Below are 22,149 nucleotides of genomic sequence, written 5' to 3'. Positions count from 1 at the left end.
CCACCACCGACTGTGCCATGTAAAGCCCACCACAGACAGTGCCATGAAGTGTCCACCACAGACTGTGCTAAGAAAAACCCACCACATACCGTGGCAGAAAAGACCACCACAGTCTGTGCCATGAAATGTCCACCACAGACTGTGCCATGAAAAGCCCACCACAGACTGCGCCATGAAAAGTCCACCACACACTCTGCCATGAAATGTCCATCACAGACTGTGCCATGAAAATCCCACCTCTCAATGTGCCATGCAAAGCCCACCACAGACTGTACCATGTAAAGCCCACCAAAGACTCTGCCATGAAAAGCCCACTTCAGACTGTGCCATTAAAACCTCACCACAGACTGTGCCATGAAATGTCCACCACAGATTTTGCCATGAAAATCCCACCTCAAACTGTGCCATGAAATGTCCACCACAGACAGTGCCATGAAAAGCCCACCACAGACTGTGCCATTAAAAGTCCACCACAGACTGTTGAATGAGAAGCCCAACACAGACTGTGCCATGGAAAACCCACTACAGTCTATGCCATGAAAAGCCCACCAAAGACCGTGCCATAAAATGTCGACCACAGACTGTGTCATGAAAAGCCCACCACAGACTGTGCCATGAAAAGCCCACCACAGACTGTGCCATGAAATGTCCACCACAGTCTGTGCCATTAAAAGCCCACCACAGACTGTGCCATTAAAAACCCACCACAGACTGTGGCATGAAAGGACCACCACAGACGGGGCAATGAAAAGACCTCAACAGACTATGCCATGAAAAGCCCTCAACAGACTATGCCATGAAAAGCCCACCACAGACTGTGCCATGAAAAGCCCACCACAGACTCTGCCATGAAATGTCCATCACAGACTGTGCCATGAAAAGTCCACCTCTCAATGTGCCATGCAAAGCCCACCACAGACTGTACCATGTAAAGCCCACCAAAGACTGTGCCATGAAAAGCCCACTTCAGACTGTGCCATTAAAACCTCAGCAGAGACTGTGCCATGAAATGTCCACCACAGATTTTGCCATGAAAATCCCACCTCAAACTGTGCCATGAAATCTACACCACAGACAGTGCCATGAAAAGCCCACCACCGACTGTGCCATGTAAAGCCCACCACAGACAGTGCCATGAAGTGTCCACCACAGACTGTGCTAAGAAAAACCCACCACATACCGTGGCAGAAAAGACCACCACAGTCTGTGCCATGAAATGTCCACCACAGACTGTGCCATGAAAAGCCCACCACAGACTGCGCCATGAAAAGTCCATCACACACTCTGCCATGAAATGTCCATCACAGACTGTGCCATGAAAATCCCACCTCTCAATGTGCCATGCAAAGCCCACCACAGACTGTACCATGTAAAGCCCACCAAAGACTCTGCCATGAAAAGCCCACTTCAGACTGTGCCATTAAAACCTCACCACAGACTGTGCCATTAAAAGTCCACCACAGACTGTTGAATGAGAAGCCCAACACAGACTGTGCCATGGAAAACCCACTACAGTCTATGCCATGAAAAGCCCACCAAAGACCGTGCCATAAAATGTCGACCACAGACTGTGTCATGAAAAGCCCACCACAGACTGTGCCATGAAAAGCCCACCACAGACTGTGCCATGAAAAGCCCACCACAGACTGCGCCATGAAAAGTCCACCACACACTCTGCCATGAAATGTCCATCACAGACTGTGCCATGAAAATCCCACCTCTCAATGTGCCATGCAAAGCCCACCACAGACTGTACCATGTAAAGCCCACCAAAGACTCTGCCATGAAAAGCCCACTTCAGACTGTGCCATTAAAACCTCACCACAGACTGTGCCATGAAATGTCCACCACAGATTTTGCCATGAAAATCCCACCTCAAACTGTGCCATGAAATGTCCACCACAGACAGTGCCATGAAAAGCCCACCACAGACTGTGCCATTAAAAGTCCACCACAGACTGTTGAATGAGAAGCCCAACACAGACTGTGCCATGGAAAACCCACTACAGTCTATGCCATGAAAAGCCCACCAAAGACCGTGCCATAAAATGTCGACCACAGACTGTGTCATGAAAAGCCCACCACAGACTGTGCCATGAAAAGCCCACCACAGACTGTGCCATGAAATGTCCACCACAGTCTGTGCCATTAAAAGCCCACCACAGACTGTGCCATTAAAAACCCACCACAGACTGTGGCATGAAAGGACCACCACAGACGGGGCAATGAAAAGACCTCAACAGACTATGCCATGAAAAGCCCTCAACAGACTATGCCATGAAAAGCCCACCACAGACTGTGCCATGAAAAGCCCACCACAGACTCTGCCATGAAATGTCCATCACAGACTGTGCCATGAAAAGTCCACCTCTCAATGTGCCATGCAAAGCCCACCACAGACTGTACCATGTAAAGCCCACCAAAGACTGTGCCATGAAAAGCCCACTTCAGACTGTGCCATTAAAACCTCAGCAGAGACTGTGCCATGAAATGTCCACCACAGATTTTGCCATGAAAATCCCACCTCAAACTGTGCCATGAAATCTACACCACAGACAGTGCCATGAAAAGCCCACCACCGACTGTGCCATGTAAAGCCCACCACAGACAGTGCCATGAAGTGTCCACCACAGACTGTGCTAAGAAAAACCCACCACATACCGTGGCAGAAAAGACCACCACAGTCTGTGCCATGAAATGTCCACAACAGACTGTGCCATGAAAAGCCCACCACAGACTGCGCCATGAAAAGTCCATCACACACTCTGCCATGAAATGTCCATCACAGACTGTGCCATGAAAATCCCACCTCTCAATGTGCCATGCAAAGCCCACCACAGACTGTACCATGTAAAGCCCACCAAAGACTCTGCCATGAAAAGCCCACTTCAGACTGTGCCATTAAAACCTCACCACAGACTGTGCCATGAAATGTCCACCACAGATTTTGCCATGAAAATCCCACCTCAAACTGTGCCATGAAATGTCCACCACAGACAGTGCCATGAAAAGCCCACCACAGACTGTGCCATTAAAAGTCCACCACAGACTGTTGAATGAGAAGCCCAACACAGACTGTGCCATGGAAAACCCACTACAGTCTATGCCATGAAAAGCCCACCAAAGACCGTGCCATAAAATGTCGACCACAGACTGTGTCATGAAAAGCCCACCACAGACTGTGCCATGAAAAGCCCACCACAGACTGTGCCATGAAATGTCCACCACAGTCTGTGCCATTAAAAGCCCACCACAGACTGTGCCATTAAAAACCCACCACAGACTGTGGCATGAAAGGACCACCACAGACGGGGCAATGAAAAGACCTCAACAGACTATGCCATGAAAAGCCCTCAACAGACTATGCCATGAAAAGCCCACCACAGACTGTGCCATGAAAAGCCCACCACAGACCATGCCATAAAACGTCCATTACAGACTGTGTCATGAAAAGGCCACCTCAGACTGTGCCATGAAATGTCCACCACAGACAGTGCCATGAAAATCCCCCCAACAGACTGAGCCATGAAATGTCCACCGCAGACTGTGCCATTAAAAGTCCACCATAGACTGTGGCATGAAATTCCCACCACAGACGGTGCCATGAAAAGCCCACAACAGACTCTGCCATGAAAATCCCACCACAGACTGTGCCATGAAATGTCCACCACAGACTGTCTTATGAAAATCCCACCACATACTGTGCCATGAAAAGCCCACCTCAGACTGAGCCATGCAATGTCCACCACAGACTGTGCCGTTAAATGTCCATCAAAACTGTGTCATGAAAAGCCCACCACAGACTGTGCCAAGAAAAGCCCACCACAGACGGTGCCAGAAAAGCCCACCACAGACAGCGCCATGAAAATCTCACTACAGACTGTGCCATGAAAAGCCGACCACAGACAGTGCCATGAAGTGTCCACCACAGACTGTGCCATGAAAAGGCCACCACAGATTCTGCCATGAAATGTCCATCACAGACTGTGCCATAAAAATTCCACCTCTCAATGTGCCATGCAAAGCCCACCACAGACTGTACCATGTAAAGCCCACCACAGACCGTGGCAGAAAAGCCCACCACAGTCTGTGCCATGAAATGTCCACCACAGACTGTGCTATGAAAAGCCCACCACAGACTCTGCCATGAAATGTCCATCACAGACTGTGCCATGAAAATTCCACCTCTCAATGTGCCATGCAAAGCCCACCACAGACTGTACCATGTAAAGCCCACCAAAGACTGTGCCATGAAAAGCCCACTTCAGACTGTGCCATTAAAACCTCAGCAGAGACTGTGCCATGAAATGTCCACCACAGATTTTGCCATGAAAATCCCACCTCAAACTGTGCCATGAAATCTACACCACAGACAGTGCCATGAAAAGCCCGCCACCGACTGTGCCATGTAAAGCCCACCACAGACAGTGCCATGAAGTGTCCACCACAGACTGTGCTAAGAAAAACCCACCACATACCGTGGCAGAAAAGACCACCACAGTCTGTGCCATGAAAAGCCCACCACAGACTGCGCCATGAAAAGTCCACCACACACTCTGCCATGAAATGTCCATCACAGACTGTGCCATGAAAATCCCACCTCTCAATGTGCCATGCAAAGCCCACCACAGACTGTACCATGTAAAGCCCACCAAAGACTCTGCATTGAAAAGCCCACTTCAGACTGTGCCATTAAAACATCACCACAGACTGTGCCATGAAATGTCCACCACAGATTTTGCCATGAAAATCCCACCTCAAACTGTGCCATGAAATGTCCACCACAGACAGTGCCATGAAAAGCCCACCACAGACTGTGCCATTAAAAGTCCACCACAGACTGTTGAATGAGAAGCCCAACACAGACTGTGCCATGGAAAACCCACTACAGTCTATGCCATGAAAAGCCCACCAAAGACCGTGCCATAAAATGTCGACCACAGACTGTGTCATGAAAAGCCCATCACAGGCTGTGCCATGAAAAGCCCACCACAGACTGTGCCATGAAATGTCCACCACAGTCTGTGCCATTAAAAGTCCACCACAGACTGTGCCATTAAAAACCCACCACAGACTGTGGCATGAAAGGACCACCACAGACGGGGCAATGAAAAGACCTCAACAGACTATGCCATGAAAAGCCCTCAACAGACTATGCCATGAAAAGCCCACCACAGACTGTGCCATGAAAAGCCCACCACAGACCATGCCATAAAACGTCCATTACAGACTGTGTCATGAAAAGGCCACCTCAGACTGTGCCATGAAATGTCCACAACAGACAGTGCCATGAAAATCCCCCCAACAGACTGAGCCATGAAATGTCCACCGCAGACTGTGCCATTAAAAGTCCACCATAGACTGTGGCATGAAATTCCCACCACAGACGGTGCCATGAAAAGCCCACAACAGACTCTGCCATGAAAATCCCACCACAGACTGTGCCATGAAATGTCCACCACAGACTGTCTTATGAAAATCCCACCACATACTGTGCCATGAAAAGCCCACCTCAGACTGAGCCATGCAATGTCCACCACAGACTGTGCCGTTAAATGCCCATCAAAACTGTGCCATGAAAAGCCCACCACAGACTGTGCCAAGAAAAGCCCACCACAGTCGTGCCAGAAAAGCCCACCACAGACAGCGCCATGAAAATCTCACTACAGACTGTGCCATGAAAAGCCGACCACAGACAGTGCCATGAAGTGTCCACCACAGACTGTGCCATGAAAAGGCCACCACAGATTCTGCCATGAAATGTCCATCACAGACTGTGCCATGAAAATTCCACCTCTCAATGTGCCATGCAAAGCCCACCACAGACTGTACCATGTAAAGCCCACCACAGACCGTGGCAGAAAAGCCCACCACAGTCTGTGCCATGAAATGTCCACCACAGACTGTGCTATGAAAAGCCCACCACAGACTCTGCCATGAAATGTCCATCACAGACTGTGCCATGAAAATTCCACCTCTCAATGTGCCATGCAAAGCCCACCACAGACTGTACCATGTAAAGCCCACCAAAGACTGTGCCATGAAAAGCCCACTTCAGACTGTGCCATTAAAACCTCAGCAGAGACTGTGCCATGAAATGTCCACCACAGATTTTGCCATGAAAATCCCACCTCAAACTGTGCCATGAAATATCCACCACAGACAGTGCCATGAAAAGCCCACCACAGACTGTGCCATGTAAAGCCCACCACAGACAGTGCCATGAAGTGTCCACCAGAGACTGTGCTAAGAAAAGCCCACCACAGACCGTGGCAGAAAAGCCCACCACAGTCTGTGCCATGAAATGTCCACCACAGACTGTGCCATGAAAAGCCCACCACAGACTCTGCCATGAAATGTCCATCACAGACTGTGCCATGAAAATCCCACCTCTCAATGTGCCATGCAAAGCCCACCACAGACTGTACCATGTAAAGCCCACCAAAGACTCTGCCATGAAAAGCCCACTTTAGACTGTGCCATTAAAACCTCACCACAGACTGTGCCATGAAATGTCCATCACAGACTGTGCCATGAAAATCCCACCTCTCAATGTGCCATGCAAAGCCCACCACAGACTGTACCATGTAAAGCCCACCACAGATTTTGCCATGAAAATCCCACCTCAAACTGTGCCATGAAATGTCCACCACAGAGTGCCATGAAAAGCCCACCACAGACTGTGCCATGAAATGTCCACCACAAACTGTGCCATGAAATGTCCACCACAGACTGTGTCATTAAAATTCCACCACAGACTGTTCCATGAAAAGCCCACCACAGACGGTGCCATGAAAAGCCCCAACAGACTATGCCATGAAAAGCCCACCACAGACTGTGCCATGAAAAGTCCACCACAGACTGTGCTTTGAAAAGCCAACCACAGGCTGTGCCATGAAATGTCCACCAGAGACTGTGACATGAAATGTCCACCAGAGACTGTGCCATTAAAAGTCCACCACAGGCTGTGCCATTAAAAACCCACCACAGACTGTGGCATGAAAGGACCACCACAGACGGGGCAATGAAAATACCTCAACAGACTATGCCATGAAAAGCCCTCAACAGACTATGCCATGAAAAGCCCACCACAGACTGTGCCATGAAAAGCCCACCACAGACTCTGCCATGAAATGTCCATCACAGACTGTGCCATGAAAAGTCCACCTCTCAATGTGCCATGCAAAGCCCACCACAGACTGTACCATGTAAAGCCCACCAAAGACTGTGCCATGAAAAGCCCACTTCAGACTGTGCCATTAAAACCTCAGCAGAGACTGTGCCATGAAATGTCCACCACAGATTTTGCCATGAAAATCCCACCTCAAACTGTGCCATGAAATCTACACCACAGACAGTGCCATGAAAAGCCCACTACCAACTGTGCCATGTAAAGCCCACCACAGACAGTGCCATGAAGTGTCCACCACAGACTGTGCTAAGAAAAACCCACCACATACCGTGGCAGAAAAGACCACCACAGTCTGTGCCATGAAATGTCCACCACAGACTGTGCCATGAAAAGCCCACCACAGACTGCGCCATGAAAAGTCCACCACACACTCTGCCATGAAATGTCCATCACAGACTGTGCCATGAAAATCCCACCTCTCAATGTGCCATGCAAAGCCCACCACAGACTGTACCATGTAAAGCCCACCAAAGACTCTGCCATGAAAAGCCCACTTCAGACTGTGCCATTAAAACCTCACCACAGACTGTGCCATGAAATGTCCACCACAGATTTTGCCATGAAAATCCCACCTCAAACTGAGCCATGAAATGTCCACCACAGACTGTGCCATTAAAAGTCCACCACAGACTGTTGAATGAGAAGCCCAACACAGACTGTGCCATGGAAAACCCACTACAGTCTATGCCATGAAAAGCCCACCAAAGACCGTGCCATAAAATGTCGACCACAGACTGTGTCATGAAAAGCCCACCACAGACTGTGCCATGAAAAGCCCACTACAGACTGTGCCATGAAATGTCCACCACAGTCTGTGCCATTAAAAGTCCACCACAGACTGTGCCATTAAAAACCCACCACAGACTGTGGCATGAAAGGACCACCACAGACGGGGCAATGAAAAGCCCTCAACAGACTATGCCATGAAAAGCCCTCAACAGACTATGCCATGAAAAGCCCACCACAGACTGTGCCATGAAAAGCCCACCACAGACCAGGCCATAAAACGTCCATTACAGACTGTGTCATGAAAAGGCCACCTCAGACTGTGCCATGAAATGTCCACCACAGACAGTGCCATGAAAATCCCCCCAACAGACTGAGCCATGAAATGTCCACCGCAGACTGTGCCATTAAAAGTCCACCATAGACTGTGGCATGAAATTCCCACCACAGACGGTGCCATGAAAAGCCCACAACAGACTCTGCCATGAAAATCCCACCACAGACTGTGCCATGAAATGTCCACCACAGACTGTCTTATGAAAATCCCACCACATACTGTGCCATGAAAAGCCCACCTCAGACTGAGCCATGCAATGTCCACCACAGACTGTGCCGTTAAATGTCCATCAAAACTGTGTCATGAAAAGCCCACCACAACTGTGCCAAGAAAAGCCCACCACAGACCGTGCCAGAAAAACCCACCACAGACAGCGCCATGAAAATCTCACTACAGACTGTGCCATGAAAAGCCGACCACAGACAGTGCCATGAAGTGTCCACCACAGACTGTGCCATGAAAAGGCCACCACAGATTCTGCCATGAAATGTCCATCACAGACTGTGCCATGAAAATTCCACCTCTCAATGTGCCATGCAAAGCCCACCACAGACTGTACCATGTAAAGCCCACCACAGACCGTGGCAGAAAAGCCCACCACAGTCTGTGCCATGAAATGTCCACCACAGACTGTGCTATGAAAAGCCCACCACAGACTCTGCCATGAAATGTCCATCACAGACTGTGCCATGAAAATTCCACCTCTCAATGTGCCATGCAAAGCCCACCACAGACTGTACCATGTAAAGCCCACCAAAGACTGTGCCATGAAAAGCCCACTTCAGACTGTGCCATTAAAACTTCAGCAGAGACTGTGCCATGAAATGTCCACCACAGATTTTGCCATGAAAATCCCACCTCAAACTGTGCCATGAAATATCCACCACAGACAGTGCCATGAAAAGCCCACCACAGACAGTGCCATGTAAAGCCCACCACAGACAGTGCCATGAAGTGTCCACCACAAACTGTGCTAAGAAAAGCCCACCACAGACCGTGGCAGAAAAGCCCACCACAGTCTGTGCCATGAAATGTCCACCACAGACTGTGCCATGAAAAGCCCACCACAGACTCTGCCATGAAATGTCCATCACAGACTGTGCCATGAAAATCCCACCTCTCAATGTGCCATGCAAAGCCCACCACAGACTGTACCATGTAAAGCCCACCAAAGACTCTGCCATGAAAATCCCACTTTAGACTGTGCCATTAAAACCTCACCACAGACTGTGCCATGAAATGTCCACCACAGATTTTGCCATGAAAATCCCACCTCAAACTGTGCCATGAAATGTCCACCACAGAGTGCCATGAAAAGCCCACCACAGACTGTGCCATGAAATGTCCACCACAGACTGTGCCATGAAATGTCCACCACAGACTGTGCCATTAAAATTCCACCACAGACTGTTCCATGAAAAGCCCACCACAGACGGTGCCATAAAAAGCCCCAACAGACTATGCCATGAAAAGCCCACCACAGACTGTGCCATGAAAAGTCCACCAGAGACTGTGCTTTGAAAAGCCAACCACAGGCTGTGCCATGAAATGTCCACCAGAGACTGTGACATGAAATGTCCACCAGAGACTGTGCCATTAAAAGTCCACCACAGGCTGTTGCATGAAAAGCCCACCACAGACTGTGCCATGAAAAGCACGCCACAGACTGTGCCATGAAAAGCCCACCACAGACTGTGCCATGAAATGTCCACCACAGACTGTGCCATTAAAAGTCCACCACAGAATATGCCACGAAAATCCCACCACAGACTGTGCCATGAAAAGCCCACCACAGACGGTGCCATGCCATGTCCACCACAGACTGTGCCATGAAATGTCCATCAAAACTGTGTCATGAAAAGCCCACCACAGAATGTGCCAAGAAAAGCCCACCACAGACTGTGCCAGAAAAGCCCACCACAGACTGTGCCATGAGTATCCCACTACAGATTGTGCCATGAAAACCCCACCACAGACTGTGCCATAAAGTGTCCACCGCAAACTGTGCCATGAAAAGCCCACCAAAGACCATGCCATGAGAAGCCACCACAGACTGTGCTGTGAAAAGCCTGCCACAGACCATGGCATGAAAAGGCCTCCACAGACTTTGCCATGAAAATCCCACCACAGACTGTGCCATGAAAGCACTCCACAGACTGTGCTATGAAAAGCCCACCACAGACTGTGCCATTAAAAGTCCACCACAGACTGTTGAATGAGAAGCCCACCACAGACTGTTGAATGAGAAGCCCACTACAGACTATGCCATGAAAAGCCCACCAAAGACCGTGCCATAAAATGTCGACCACAGACAGTGCCATGAAATGTCCACCACAGACTGTGCCATTAAAAGTCCACCACAGACTGTGGCATGAAAAACCCACCACAGACTGTGGCATGAAAAACCCACTGCAGACTGTGGCATGAAAGGCCCACCACAGACAGGGCCATGAAAAGCCCTCAATAGACTATGCCATGAAAAGCCCTCAACAGACTATGCCTTGAAAAGCCCACCACAGACTGTGCCATGAAAAGCCCACCAAAGACCATGCCATAAAACATCCATCACAGACTGTGTCATGAAAAGGCCACCTCAGACTGTGCCAAGAAATGTCCATCAAAACTGTGCAATGAAAAGCCCCCCAGATACTGTGCCATGAAATGTCCATCAAAACTGTGTGATGAAAAGCCTGCCACAGACCATAGCATGAAAAGCCCTCCACAGACCGTGCCATGAAAAGCCTACCAGAGACTGTAGCATGAAAAGCCCACCACAGACTGTGCCTGAAATGTCCACCACAGACTGTGCCATGAAAAGCCCGCCACAGACTGTCATGAAAAGCCCACCACAGACTGTGCCATGGAAAAGCCCACCACATACCGTGGCATCAAAAGCCCACCAGAGACTGTGCCATGAAATGTCCACCACAGACTGTGGCATAAAAAGCCCACCACAGACTGTGCCATGAAATGTCCACCAGAGACTGTGCCATGAAATGTCCACCAGAGACTGTTCCATGAAAAGCCCACCACAGACTATGCCATGGAAAGCCCACCACAGTCCATGCCATGAAAAGCCAAACACAGACTGTGTCATGCCATGTCCACCACAGACTGTGCCATGAAATGTCCATCAAAACTGTGCCATGAAAAGTACCCCAGAGACTGTGCCATGAAAAGTCCATCAAAACTATGTCATGAAAAGCCCACCACAGAATATGCCAAGAAAAGCCCACCACAGACTGTGCCATGAAAAGCCCACCACAGACTGTGCCATGAAAAGCCCACCAAAGACCATGCCATGAGAAGCCACCAGAGACCATGCCATGAAAAGCCTCCACGGACCGTGCCATGAAAAGCCCACCAGAGACTGTGGCATGAAAAGCCCACCACAGACTGTGCCTGAAATGTCCACCACAGACTATGCCATGAAAAGCCTGCCACAGACTGCCATGAAAAGCCCACCACAGACTGTGCCATGAACAAGCCCACCACATACCATGGCATGAAAAGCCCACCAGAGACTGTGCCATGAAATGTCCACCACAGACAGTGGCATGAAAAGCCCACCACTGAATGTGCCATGAAATGTCCACCAGAGACTGATCCATGAAAATCCCACCACAGACTATGCCATGGAAAGCCCACCACAGTCCATGCCATGAAAAGCCAACCACATACTGTGCCATGAAAAGCCACCCCAAACTGTGCCATGAAATGTCCATCAAAACTGTGCCATGAAAAGCCCACCACAGACTGTGCCATGAAAAGCCCACCACACTCTGTGCAATGAAATATCCACCGCAGACTGTGCCATGCAAAGCCAACCACAGACTGTGCCATGAAATGTCCACCACAGACTGAGCCATGAAAAGCCCACCAGAGACTGTGCCATGTAATGTCTATCACAGAGTGTGTCATGAAAAGCCCACCTCAGACAGTGCCATGCCATGTCCACCACAGACTGTGCCATGAAATGTCCATCACAACTGTGCCATGTAAAGCTCCCCAGAGACTGTGCCATGAAATGTCCATCAAAACTGTGTCATGAAAAGCCCACCACAGACTGTGCCAGAAAAGCCCACCACAGACTGCGCCATGAAAATCCCACTACAGATTGTGCCATGAAAAGCCCACCACAGACTGTGCCATAAAGTGTCCACCACAGACTTTGCCATGAAAAGCCCACCAAAGACCATGCCATGAGAAGCCACGACAGACCATGCCATGAAAAGCCACCACAGACCATGCCATGAAAAGCCCACCACAGACTGCGCCATGAAAAGCCCATCTCAGACTGTGCTGTGAAAAGCCCGGCACAGACCATGGCATGAAAAGCCCTCCACAGACTTTGCCATGAAAATCCCACCACAGACTCTGCCATGAAAATCACTCCACAGACTGTGCTATGAAAAGCCCACCACAGACTGTGCCATGAAATGTCCACCACAGACTGTGCCATTAAAAGTCCATCACAGACTATTGAATGAGAAGCCCACTACAGACTATGCCATGAAAAGCCCACCAATGACCGTGCCATAAAATGTCGACCACAGACTGTGTCATGAAAAGCCCATCACAGACTGTGCATTGAAATGTCCACCACAGACTGTGCCATTAAAAGTCCATCACAGACTGTGGTATGAAAAACCCACCACAGACTGTGGCATGAAAAGCCCACCACAGACTGTGGCATGAAAAGCCCACCACAGACGGGGATATGAAAATCCCTCAACAGACTACGCCATGAAAAGCCCTCAACAGACTATGCCATGAAAAGCCCACCACAGACTGTGCCCTGAAAAGCCCACCAAAGACCATGCCATAAAACGTCCATCACAGACTGTGTCATGAAAAGGCCTCCTCAGACTGTGCCAAGAAATGTCCATCAAAATTGTGCCATGAAAAGCCCCCCAGAGACTGTGCCATGAAATGTCCATCAAAACTGTGTGATGAAAAGCCCGCCACAGACCATGGCATGAAAAGCCCTCCACTGACTGTGCCATGAAAAGCGCATCACAGACCGTGCCATGAAAAGCCCACCAGAGACTGTGGCATGAAAAGCCCACCACAGACTGTGCCTGAAATGTCCACCACAGACTGTTCCTGAAATGTCCACCACAGACTGTGCCATGAAAAGCCCGCCACAGACTGTGCCATGTACAAGCCCACCACATACCGTGGCATGAAAAGCCCACCATAGACTGTGCCATGAAATGTCCACCACAGACTTTGGCATGAAAAGCCCACCACAGACTCTGCCATGAAATGTCCACCAGAGACTGTTCCGTGAAAAGCCCACCACAGACTATGCCATGGAAAGCCCACCACAGTCCATGCCATGAAAAGCCAACCACAGACTGTTCCATCAAAAGCCACCCCAAACTGTGCCATGATATGTTCATCAAAACTGTGCTATGAAAAGCCCACCACAGATTATGCCATGAAAATCCCACCACAGACTGTGCAATGAAATGTCCACCACAGACTGTGCCATGCAAAGCCAACCACAGAATGTGCCTTGAAATGTCCACCACAGACTGAGCCATGAAAAGCCCACCACAGACTGTGCCATGAAAAGTCCACCTCAGACTGTGCCCTGAAACATCCACCACAGACTGTGCCATGAAAAGTCCACCTCAGACTGTGCCTTAAAATGTCCACCACAGACTATGCCATGAAATGTCCATCAAAACTGTGCCCTGAAAAGCCCACCTCCGACTGTGCCCTGAAATATCCACCACAGACTGTGCCATGAAAAGCCCACCACGGACTGTGCCAGGAAATTCCCAGAGGCCACGCAACAAAAGATCCATCAGAGAGTGCCAGATAAAACTCGAACCAGAGAGTGTCCCATGAATTGCCCACCACAGGCTGTGCCATGAAATGTCCATCAAAACTGTGCCATGAAATGTCCACAACAGACGGTGCTATGAAAAGCACACCACAGACTGTGCCATGAAAAGCCCACCACAGTACGTGCCATGAAGTGTCCATCAAAACTGTGCCAGGAAATTCCCAGAGGCCATGTAACGAAAGGTCTATCAGGAAGTGCCACATTAAATGTGCATCAGAGACTGTTCCATCAAATGTCCACCACAAACTGTGCCATGAAAGGTTCACCACAGACTGTGCCATGAAATGTCCAGCACAGACTGTGCCATGAAAAGCCCACCACAGACTGTGCAATGAAAAGCCCATCACAGACCGTGCCACGAAAAGCCCACCACAAAATGTGCCATGACATTCTTAGAGGCAAGGCAATGAAAGGTCTATCAGAGAGTGCCACATTAAAAGCCCATCACAGGCAGTCCCATCCAATGACCATTAGTAAGAGTGCCACACGATGTCCAGACTGTTGTGGGAACTCCCAAGCACTGTGCCATGCCATTCCCACTCTTGCGCACATGCGACTGTCCCCTGAAATGCCCACCAGAGACTGTGCCATGATATGCCCACCAGTGGCCACAGAGACCCTTACCCACCCAGTCTGCGGCTCGATGAAGAGATAGTCGGTTTCGTCCGTTCGGGGTTTGAAGGAGATGCAGGTGCTTGGCGAGAAGGACTGGATGGCGGCCATGATGACGTCGCGCTCGTTCGAGGCTGAGGAGGAGAAACAGAGGAGGAAGGAGTTCATGATTTCATTCCACACAAACATTCAAAGAAATGCCGCAGTTTAAGATTAAATCAAGCTAGTGGTTGGAATGGGAGCATCTCAGTTTGAAAATAAGGTGGAAAACAATGACAATAAAAGAGAGTGGTGAACAGGAACTAAATTTGAGAGTCTTGAAAGAGCTCAGCTGGCGCTGAAACACAATCAGAACATTTCACAAGCTTGTCCAAAGATATAATCAACAAAAAAATAACCACTTAATACTTTTGAGGTCCTTAAATAAATATAGTCTGTGTAGTGGCCTCTAAGGACGACAGGACGCTCAGATGGGTCTTAACTGTCTTTATTAACAAGACAAAATGGTGGGCATAACTTGTCCTTGAGCAGGGCAGTTACTCACAGTTCCAGTCTGGGCCTCCCAGTTACTTCACTGGAGGCAGGGTGTGCTCATGGATGGCACGCTGTAAGCTTCCAGGGCCCCCATGTGGCCTCCTGTGGCATTGGACTTATGCCCTGGAAGCTGGACTGTGGAGACCTCTATGGGCCTCTTTTATAGTGGCTCCTTAACAGGAGCAGCGCTGTGTGCAGACCTACGGGGACTGGCGCTCTGCCAATACTGGCGGCAATAGTCTCCTGAACGTTCTGTCGTGGAGCGCGTGCTCGCGAGATCCCGTTGCATCGAGATCTCGCGAGATCTCGCAAGATCGCACTCCCACGAACACATGACATCCCCACACACGTCCTTTGCTGAGAAAAGGATATAAGGTCATTCCATGACAATGTCTGTAAACTTGCTGGGTTTCCTTTTCTCTCTCTGAGGTCTGCCTTGATCCGGAAACGGGGCAGGGCTGAGGGAGCACTCTTGTGGAGGTGCGGGTGATTCAGGTTCTCCTTGTCTTGCTCTTCGCTATGACTCCCTGAGTGGAGTTGGGGGGTAGACACTTGAGAACTCGTCGCCGCTGGGTGACTCCGAGGCATCTCTTCCTGACTGGTGAGGGTTTTCGGATAGCTTTTGTTGGTCTGGGTCTTCTCCGTTTTCCCAGTGTGTCTGCTCAACGGATTCTTTTCTGCGGTACATGGCCACCCTTTCTAGAATCCATTTCCTTCCGTCGCTGGTGCAGATGTGGTTTGACCCTTTCTCGATGATTTCTATGGGACTGCTGTATCTGGTCGAAGTGTCTTTGTGAGGGAGACGTATCTTTACCAGGTCGCCTTTGTTAACTGCTGTCTGGCGAGCGGCTTGACGCATGTCCCTTTGAGCCTTCATGGCTTCTTTGTTACGCTGCATATGGAAAACAACATCTTCCATGTCCGCATCTTCATCAGCCCTCACTTGATGGAGCCAAGGTGGTACCAGTGTGGATGCTGCCCTTCTCCCCCTTAGTAGATAGAAAGGTGAAACGCTCTTGACGGCGTTGGGTGTGATGCGGTGGGCTGCGACAGCCTCCTTGACTGTCTTGTACGGGTTTAGGCCCGAGGCATGCGCTAGTTGCAGCGCCCATTTGATGAAACTGTTCGCCCGCTGGACCAGGCCATTGGCTTGTGGGTGGTAGAGACTTGCTCTCCGCTGCCGAATGTTGTTGAGGTTGAGGAATTTCTCCATCTCTTGAGAGACCAACTGGACTCCATTGTCCATCACAATTTCCTCGGGGAGGCCTTCGCGCTGGAATATGGTGTTGAGTGCTTCGATGACTGTGCTTGTGGTGATGTCCGAGGTGAAGTCGACTTCGACCCATTTGGAGAAATAGTCGACCGTGACTATCCCATATTTATGTTCTGGGGGCATGCTGTCCAGAGGCCCGATAAAATCCAACCCTACTTTGCGCCACACCCCTTTGGGGACTTCGGTGGGCAGCATTGGGGCTTGTCTCACAGCCAGACGCTTGTCACTGTTTGTGCACTCATTGCACCTTTCAACCATTTGTCGTACGTCCTGATCCATGCCTGGCCACCAGTAGGCATCGCGTATCCTGCATCGGGTCATGTTGCATCCCAGATGGCCTAAGTGTGCCCTGCACTGGATCACTTTGCGAATTCCGCTGGGCGGGATCACTTGGTCGCCTCTCAGAATGAGACCTTTCATGGTGGTGATTTCATTGTTCACCTTCTAGTATGGACGTAGGCCTTCAGGGATTGCTCTTTCGTCAGTTCACCCTTCGCGGGCCCAGGCTGCTACGTGCCTTAGAGCATCGTCCTGCTCGAACTCTTCCTGCCAGTGCCGCTCACTTAGATCCATGTACTCGCCGTACCTCAAGTCACTTATAGAGGCTACGACACATTCATCTTCCAAGAATGTGGTCCCAGGGGCGTTTTGGTTGATGAGCCTGGACTTGCAGTCCGCTTGCGCGTTTTTCCAACCAGCAATGTGGGCTATCTCGTATGTGTACTCTTGAAGTTTTGTGGCGGTCCTGGCCAGTCTCGGGGTGGCAGTCTTGGTGCTGCCCGGGCTCAACATGTGAATGAGGGGTTTGTGGTCGGTGACCAGTCTAAATTTCGTGCCCCAAACATAAGATCTGAAATAGTCGACGGCCCAGGCACATGCCAACATTTCTTTCTCAACGGTGGAGTAATTCTTCTCCGCTGATGATAGGGCTTTTGATGCAAACACCACGATATTTTCAGTGTCGCCCTTCTTCTGGGTCAGGGTGGACCCCAGCCGGTATGCGCTGTTGTCCGTTGTGATACAGGTGTCCCATTCATGGTTGAACGGTTTCAGGCATGGTGCGTGTCGAATTCTCCTTTTGATTTCAGTGAAGGATTCATTCTGTTCTGGCCCCCAGGAGTAGGCTGCCCCCTTCTTCAGAAGCTCCCTCATGGGGGACGTGGTTTCGGAGAACCTTGGGATGAATTTTGCATAGTACTTGGCTAGGCCCAGGAACGAGCGGTAGTTCTTCTCTGGACATCGGGGCTGGGGTGTCTGTAATGGCCTCCATAAGTTTCTTCTTGGGGCTCACCCCTTCGCTTGAGATGCAGTACCCAAAGTATTCTACCTTGCTCACTGCAAAAACGCATTTCTTTTGGCATAGATGGACACCTGCGTCTTGAAGCTTGCTCAGGACTGCCCTGAGTGCTTTGTCATGTGTCTCGTTGTCTTTGGCGTACACGAGGATGTCGTCCTGAAAGAATTAAACATTTGTGAGTCCTTTGAGTAGGGAATTCATCATCCTCTGGAATGCGAACGCTGCCGAAGACAACCCAAAACGCATGCAGGTATATTGAAAGGTGGCGAACGGATCAGGTGGCGTGAAGACTTGTGTAGAGGAATCTGGTGATAGGCGTCACATATGTCCAGCTTCGAAAAGATTGCCGCCTCTTTCATCATGAGGACAATTTCACTGATGCTGGGGAGCAGAAAGCTATCGGTGACAACCTCTAGATTCAGGCTTCTCAGGTCGATACATATTCTGAGGTCGTTGCTGGATTTCTTTTTAACTAGAACCACTGGACTCAACCATTCGGAGGATTCCACGGTCTCGATGGTTCCTTCTTTGACCATTTTCCGAAGGTGGGCATCTAATGCAGGTCTCGCCGTGGCAGGTACTGCTCTAACTTTGTGTTTCACCGGCACCACATTGGGCTTCAAACGAATCTTGTGGACAAAGCCTCTCACTTTCACCTGGTTCTCGGAAAACAGGCTAGGGAACATCTCCTTGAAATTTTGCGCTGCTCCTGAGGAGACCATGAGTACCAGTTCCGGAGTGCTGGGATCCAGTTTAATGCTGAGGCTGTGTTGATCGTCCCATCCAAGCATGGCTGGGCCTTTGGGTGAGAAGTACACTTTGGTGGTGGTAGACCTCCCTTTGAAATCAATCCAGGCTCTGATGTAGCCCAGCAGGTTGACAGTTGCACCTCCGAAGACCGTCGGTTTTTGCCTGGTCGTTCTGATTTCCACTTGTGCTTGTCCCATCATTTCCATATATGTGTCGATGGGGAGGTGTCAAGAACCCAAAACCACCAGGGTGTTCTATGATGGGTTGGATAAATTCAGAAGGCTGACCAGTAGACAAAGAATTCTTCCCCCGTTATACCTCAATGCTGTTCAAATAAGAGACAGACAGAGAGATCGAGCAGTTGGAAGAGGAGACCACCCGGGAATCACCATCTGCACGAAAACAAAACAAACTGTCACCCAATTGAAACAAGAGGCAAGAAGCAGAACAACTTAGGGTGACTGTAGTAGACCCACCGTGTAGTTTCTTGAAAGGTGCAGGTCAGTCTTGGGTGTAGCTGGTATGTCTCCTGGAGCCAGGAATTGGTTCTAAAAGAAATACCAGTAGATCAGAACTAAATACAAGGAGGGCATAGGATGAACAGGTAAGGCAGAACGCCATAGGACTAAGGCAGAAAGATATACAGATAGAGCTCTTACCGATTCCTGTTGTAGATGGAGACTGAAGAGTTCCTGATGATTCCGATTGTTCCAACTGATGGACGGGATCTGGTATCCAAGGAAACCTATCCGACGGCACGAGGACGCCTAATGGTTCCCAAGTCACAAACCTATCCCGACAGCAGGAGGACGTCTATGGCACTTGCTCTATAGCATAGCGTCTCTAGTCCTAGTGCCAGGTGAACCCAGTGATGGAGGAGCAATGGAAAAGACAATCCTTTAAACACTCCAGATCAGGTGGATGCTTGTAGAAAATCCAAACGCAAAGCATAAGAAGTCTGTTGGGGAATCCGGGGCTGGCAGGATACTGGCAGTAACAGTGCAGAAGGATTAGGCAAACAGAGTCCTTTGGGAAATCCGGGTCTGACAAATGTGCGGGCAGTGACAGTGCAGAAGGATTAGGCAAGCGGAGTCCAATGTTCAATCCGGGTCTGGCAATGTGCGGGCTGTGGTAGTACTGAAGGTTCGGGCAGACAAAGTCCTTTAAGCAGTCTGGGTCTGGCAGCCACTAGAGTAAGTAGCAAAACGTAATATTACCAGAGGGAAGGGGTAGGGAGCAAGGTTCCGGAGTACTTGGAAGGGTCCAGAGAGGTTTGAGAGGAGAGTCCAAGCCCAAACGTAAATTAGCGGGAAACGAGGAACTAGGGCAGCAGGGGACGAAACAAAGTCCAAGAACAGGAAACAAACAGACTCACGAACACAGAGCAGAACGAAGGACAGAGCGGGTCTCAGAAGAGCAGACTAAAAGGCACGAAGCGAGGACAAAGCAAAGCAGGTCCAAAACTTCAATCAGAAGCGCTGAGATAAGGTAGGAGGTGGCTATAAGCCAACGAACGTGTCATGTGGCAGTGCGACTCGTGATTGGAGCACGTCCTCCGGACTTGCGGCATGACGTAGCCTGCATTCTTTGTTTCCATGGGGCTCTTCCGGTATGTGGTGTGTAGCTGTACACGTTCCTCGTTTCCATGGAAACCTATAACGCACCAGGAATGGGGAGCGCAGCTGGAGCCGTGAACACGGCAAACAATATTTATGCTTGGCACAGAATTATTACAGGAAATGGCACTAGCACGAGGTAGATTCCTGACAAGAATATTGTGAGGTCTGATCCCGAATCTGCCATGACACGTGTTTCCATTCCGTCCACTTTAATGTTGCAGTGGGGCTTTTCTCTCCTGGCGTGGAGGGCATTGACCATGATGACCATGGGTCTGTCCTGTACCTCGTCGTCATCGCTAGAGGCGCGGTCGCCACCGACGCGGGAAACAGGTTTCTCCCGCCAAGTACATGCCGAGGCCAAATGACCAATGCGTCCGCACTTGGAGCACTCCTTATTCCTGGCGGGGCAGTCACGATCATTCGCCATGTACTTGGTACTGGCGCATCTATAACATTTCGGTGGATCATTTTGTATGGGGCCTTTGTCTCTGGGGCTGTCGCAGGATTGCATGTCTCTGCGCCCTCTCCATTGCAGCGCCGCAAGTTCGGGTACGGGCAGGTGGCTTCCCACCTCTTTGCCTGCTGGAGGTTTCTTCCTCTGCCCTGGCAATTTGGATGGCCTTTCCTATGGTCACTTCTTTTTCTTGGACGAACTTTAAAAAGGTAGAGAAAAGCAGAGAATACATTGAAACAGATCCCAACACTTTTTCACGAACACAACAAGAGAGGAAGGCAAAGTAACACCGTGAATTCAGAGTCAGTAGGCCGGATCCACTTTAAGAGGATCAAAATGAAATGTGTCCAAGGTCACACGGTTGCAGTGCATAAAAGTCTTGTAACGGTTAAAAAAAGGAGTTGGACCAAGGAAAGGGACCAGTTAGAGGGTCAAGGCAGCCAGCCCAGTCCAGAAGGTTAAGGGGTTATTATTACCTTGTAGCAATCTTTAGAAAGGGAGGCCTGGCAGACACAGTACCTTAAAGTGGTGAGAACACTCCAGCGGGGGCAGTTGTTCCTGGCAGAGGATGCAAGTCAGTGCTTCATCCGGGGGAAGAGAGGATCTCGTCGGGGAGGAAGACAGGAGTCCGTTGCACTGCCAGGGAAGAAACCAGACGCAGAGTTTCTCAGGTACAAGGAGCGGTCCGTTGATTCGCGGTTCAGTGGTAAGGGGCTATCCGGCTGCCGGGGTGCTTGGCACGGGCAGTTCGACCACAAACTGGTCTGGGGTGCGAAGAGAAGAAGGTAAACTGGTTGTGCCCACCAGTCAGGGGAAGAAGCCTCTCCAGCCGGGAGATCTTCTCAGTCGTCGGGAAGTGGTGAGTCGGTTCCGCAGGGCTCCACCGGTGGTGTCGTCGTGGTCGGTTGGCTCAGCTTCTCCCTCGTCGGATTCTCAGGTCCTGTGGCGACTTCTGAAGTTCCAGTCCCCAAAGCCCTGCTTTTATGCAGCATACCCCCATTCACTCAGCCTAGCTGTCAATCAAACATGCTAAGTGGTGAGCCGGCCGGCTCACCACTTGGGCCAATCACACAAGAGTGCGACTTGAGTTACCAAGGTAACTCAGTCCAGGGTGCCTAAACCCCCTCCCACACTCCCTGTGGTACCCAGACAGAGTGGCACCACTTTTGGAGGCTTCTGTGGAGAAGCCCGCCAAAAAGTGGAACAAAGGGCTCGACTTGGGTTGGAGTCACAGAAGAGAACACAAACGCCATTTTAGAATCGAGTCCTGGCAAAAAATACCAACTGGCGAATTAATATTAATTAAATAAACCGGCGGTATGAGAATATGAGAATAATTAAATTCTCATATTCTCTATGAGAGGCTATGAGAATTAAATAATTAAAGTTGGTAGCCTCGAACAATGGGAAAATCCCATAGGGAAATATTTGCGGTCGAATATAAAAAGTAGTTTCCACTGCCACCAGCCAAAACTCGATCAGGGGGGACGGAGACGTG

General features: G+C 50.0%; 1 protein-coding gene across 4 annotated transcripts in view; it reads right to left on the bottom strand.

Moving 5' to 3' along the window:
• Window positions 1–22,149, bottom strand: part of LOC138520769 (hatching enzyme 1.2-like) — a 76,873-nt gene that overhangs the window by 22,826 nt on the left and 31,898 nt on the right. For all 4 annotated transcript variants that reach the window (XM_069633059.1, XM_069633060.1, XM_069633061.1 and 1 more), the window contains exon 5: window positions 14,741–14,858. In XM_069633059.1, the coding sequence (XP_069489160.1) occupies window positions 14,741–14,858 (118 nt within the window). The remainder of the gene's footprint in view (window positions 1–14,740; window positions 14,859–22,149) is intronic.

Source organism: Ambystoma mexicanum, chromosome 13 (genome assembly GCF_040938575.1).
Source record: "Ambystoma mexicanum isolate Mex_15411 chromosome 13, UKY_AmexF1_1, whole genome shotgun sequence".
Taxonomy (NCBI): Eukaryota; Metazoa; Chordata; class Amphibia; order Caudata; family Ambystomatidae; genus Ambystoma; species Ambystoma mexicanum.
This window is presented reverse-complemented; position numbering and strand designations above follow the sequence as displayed.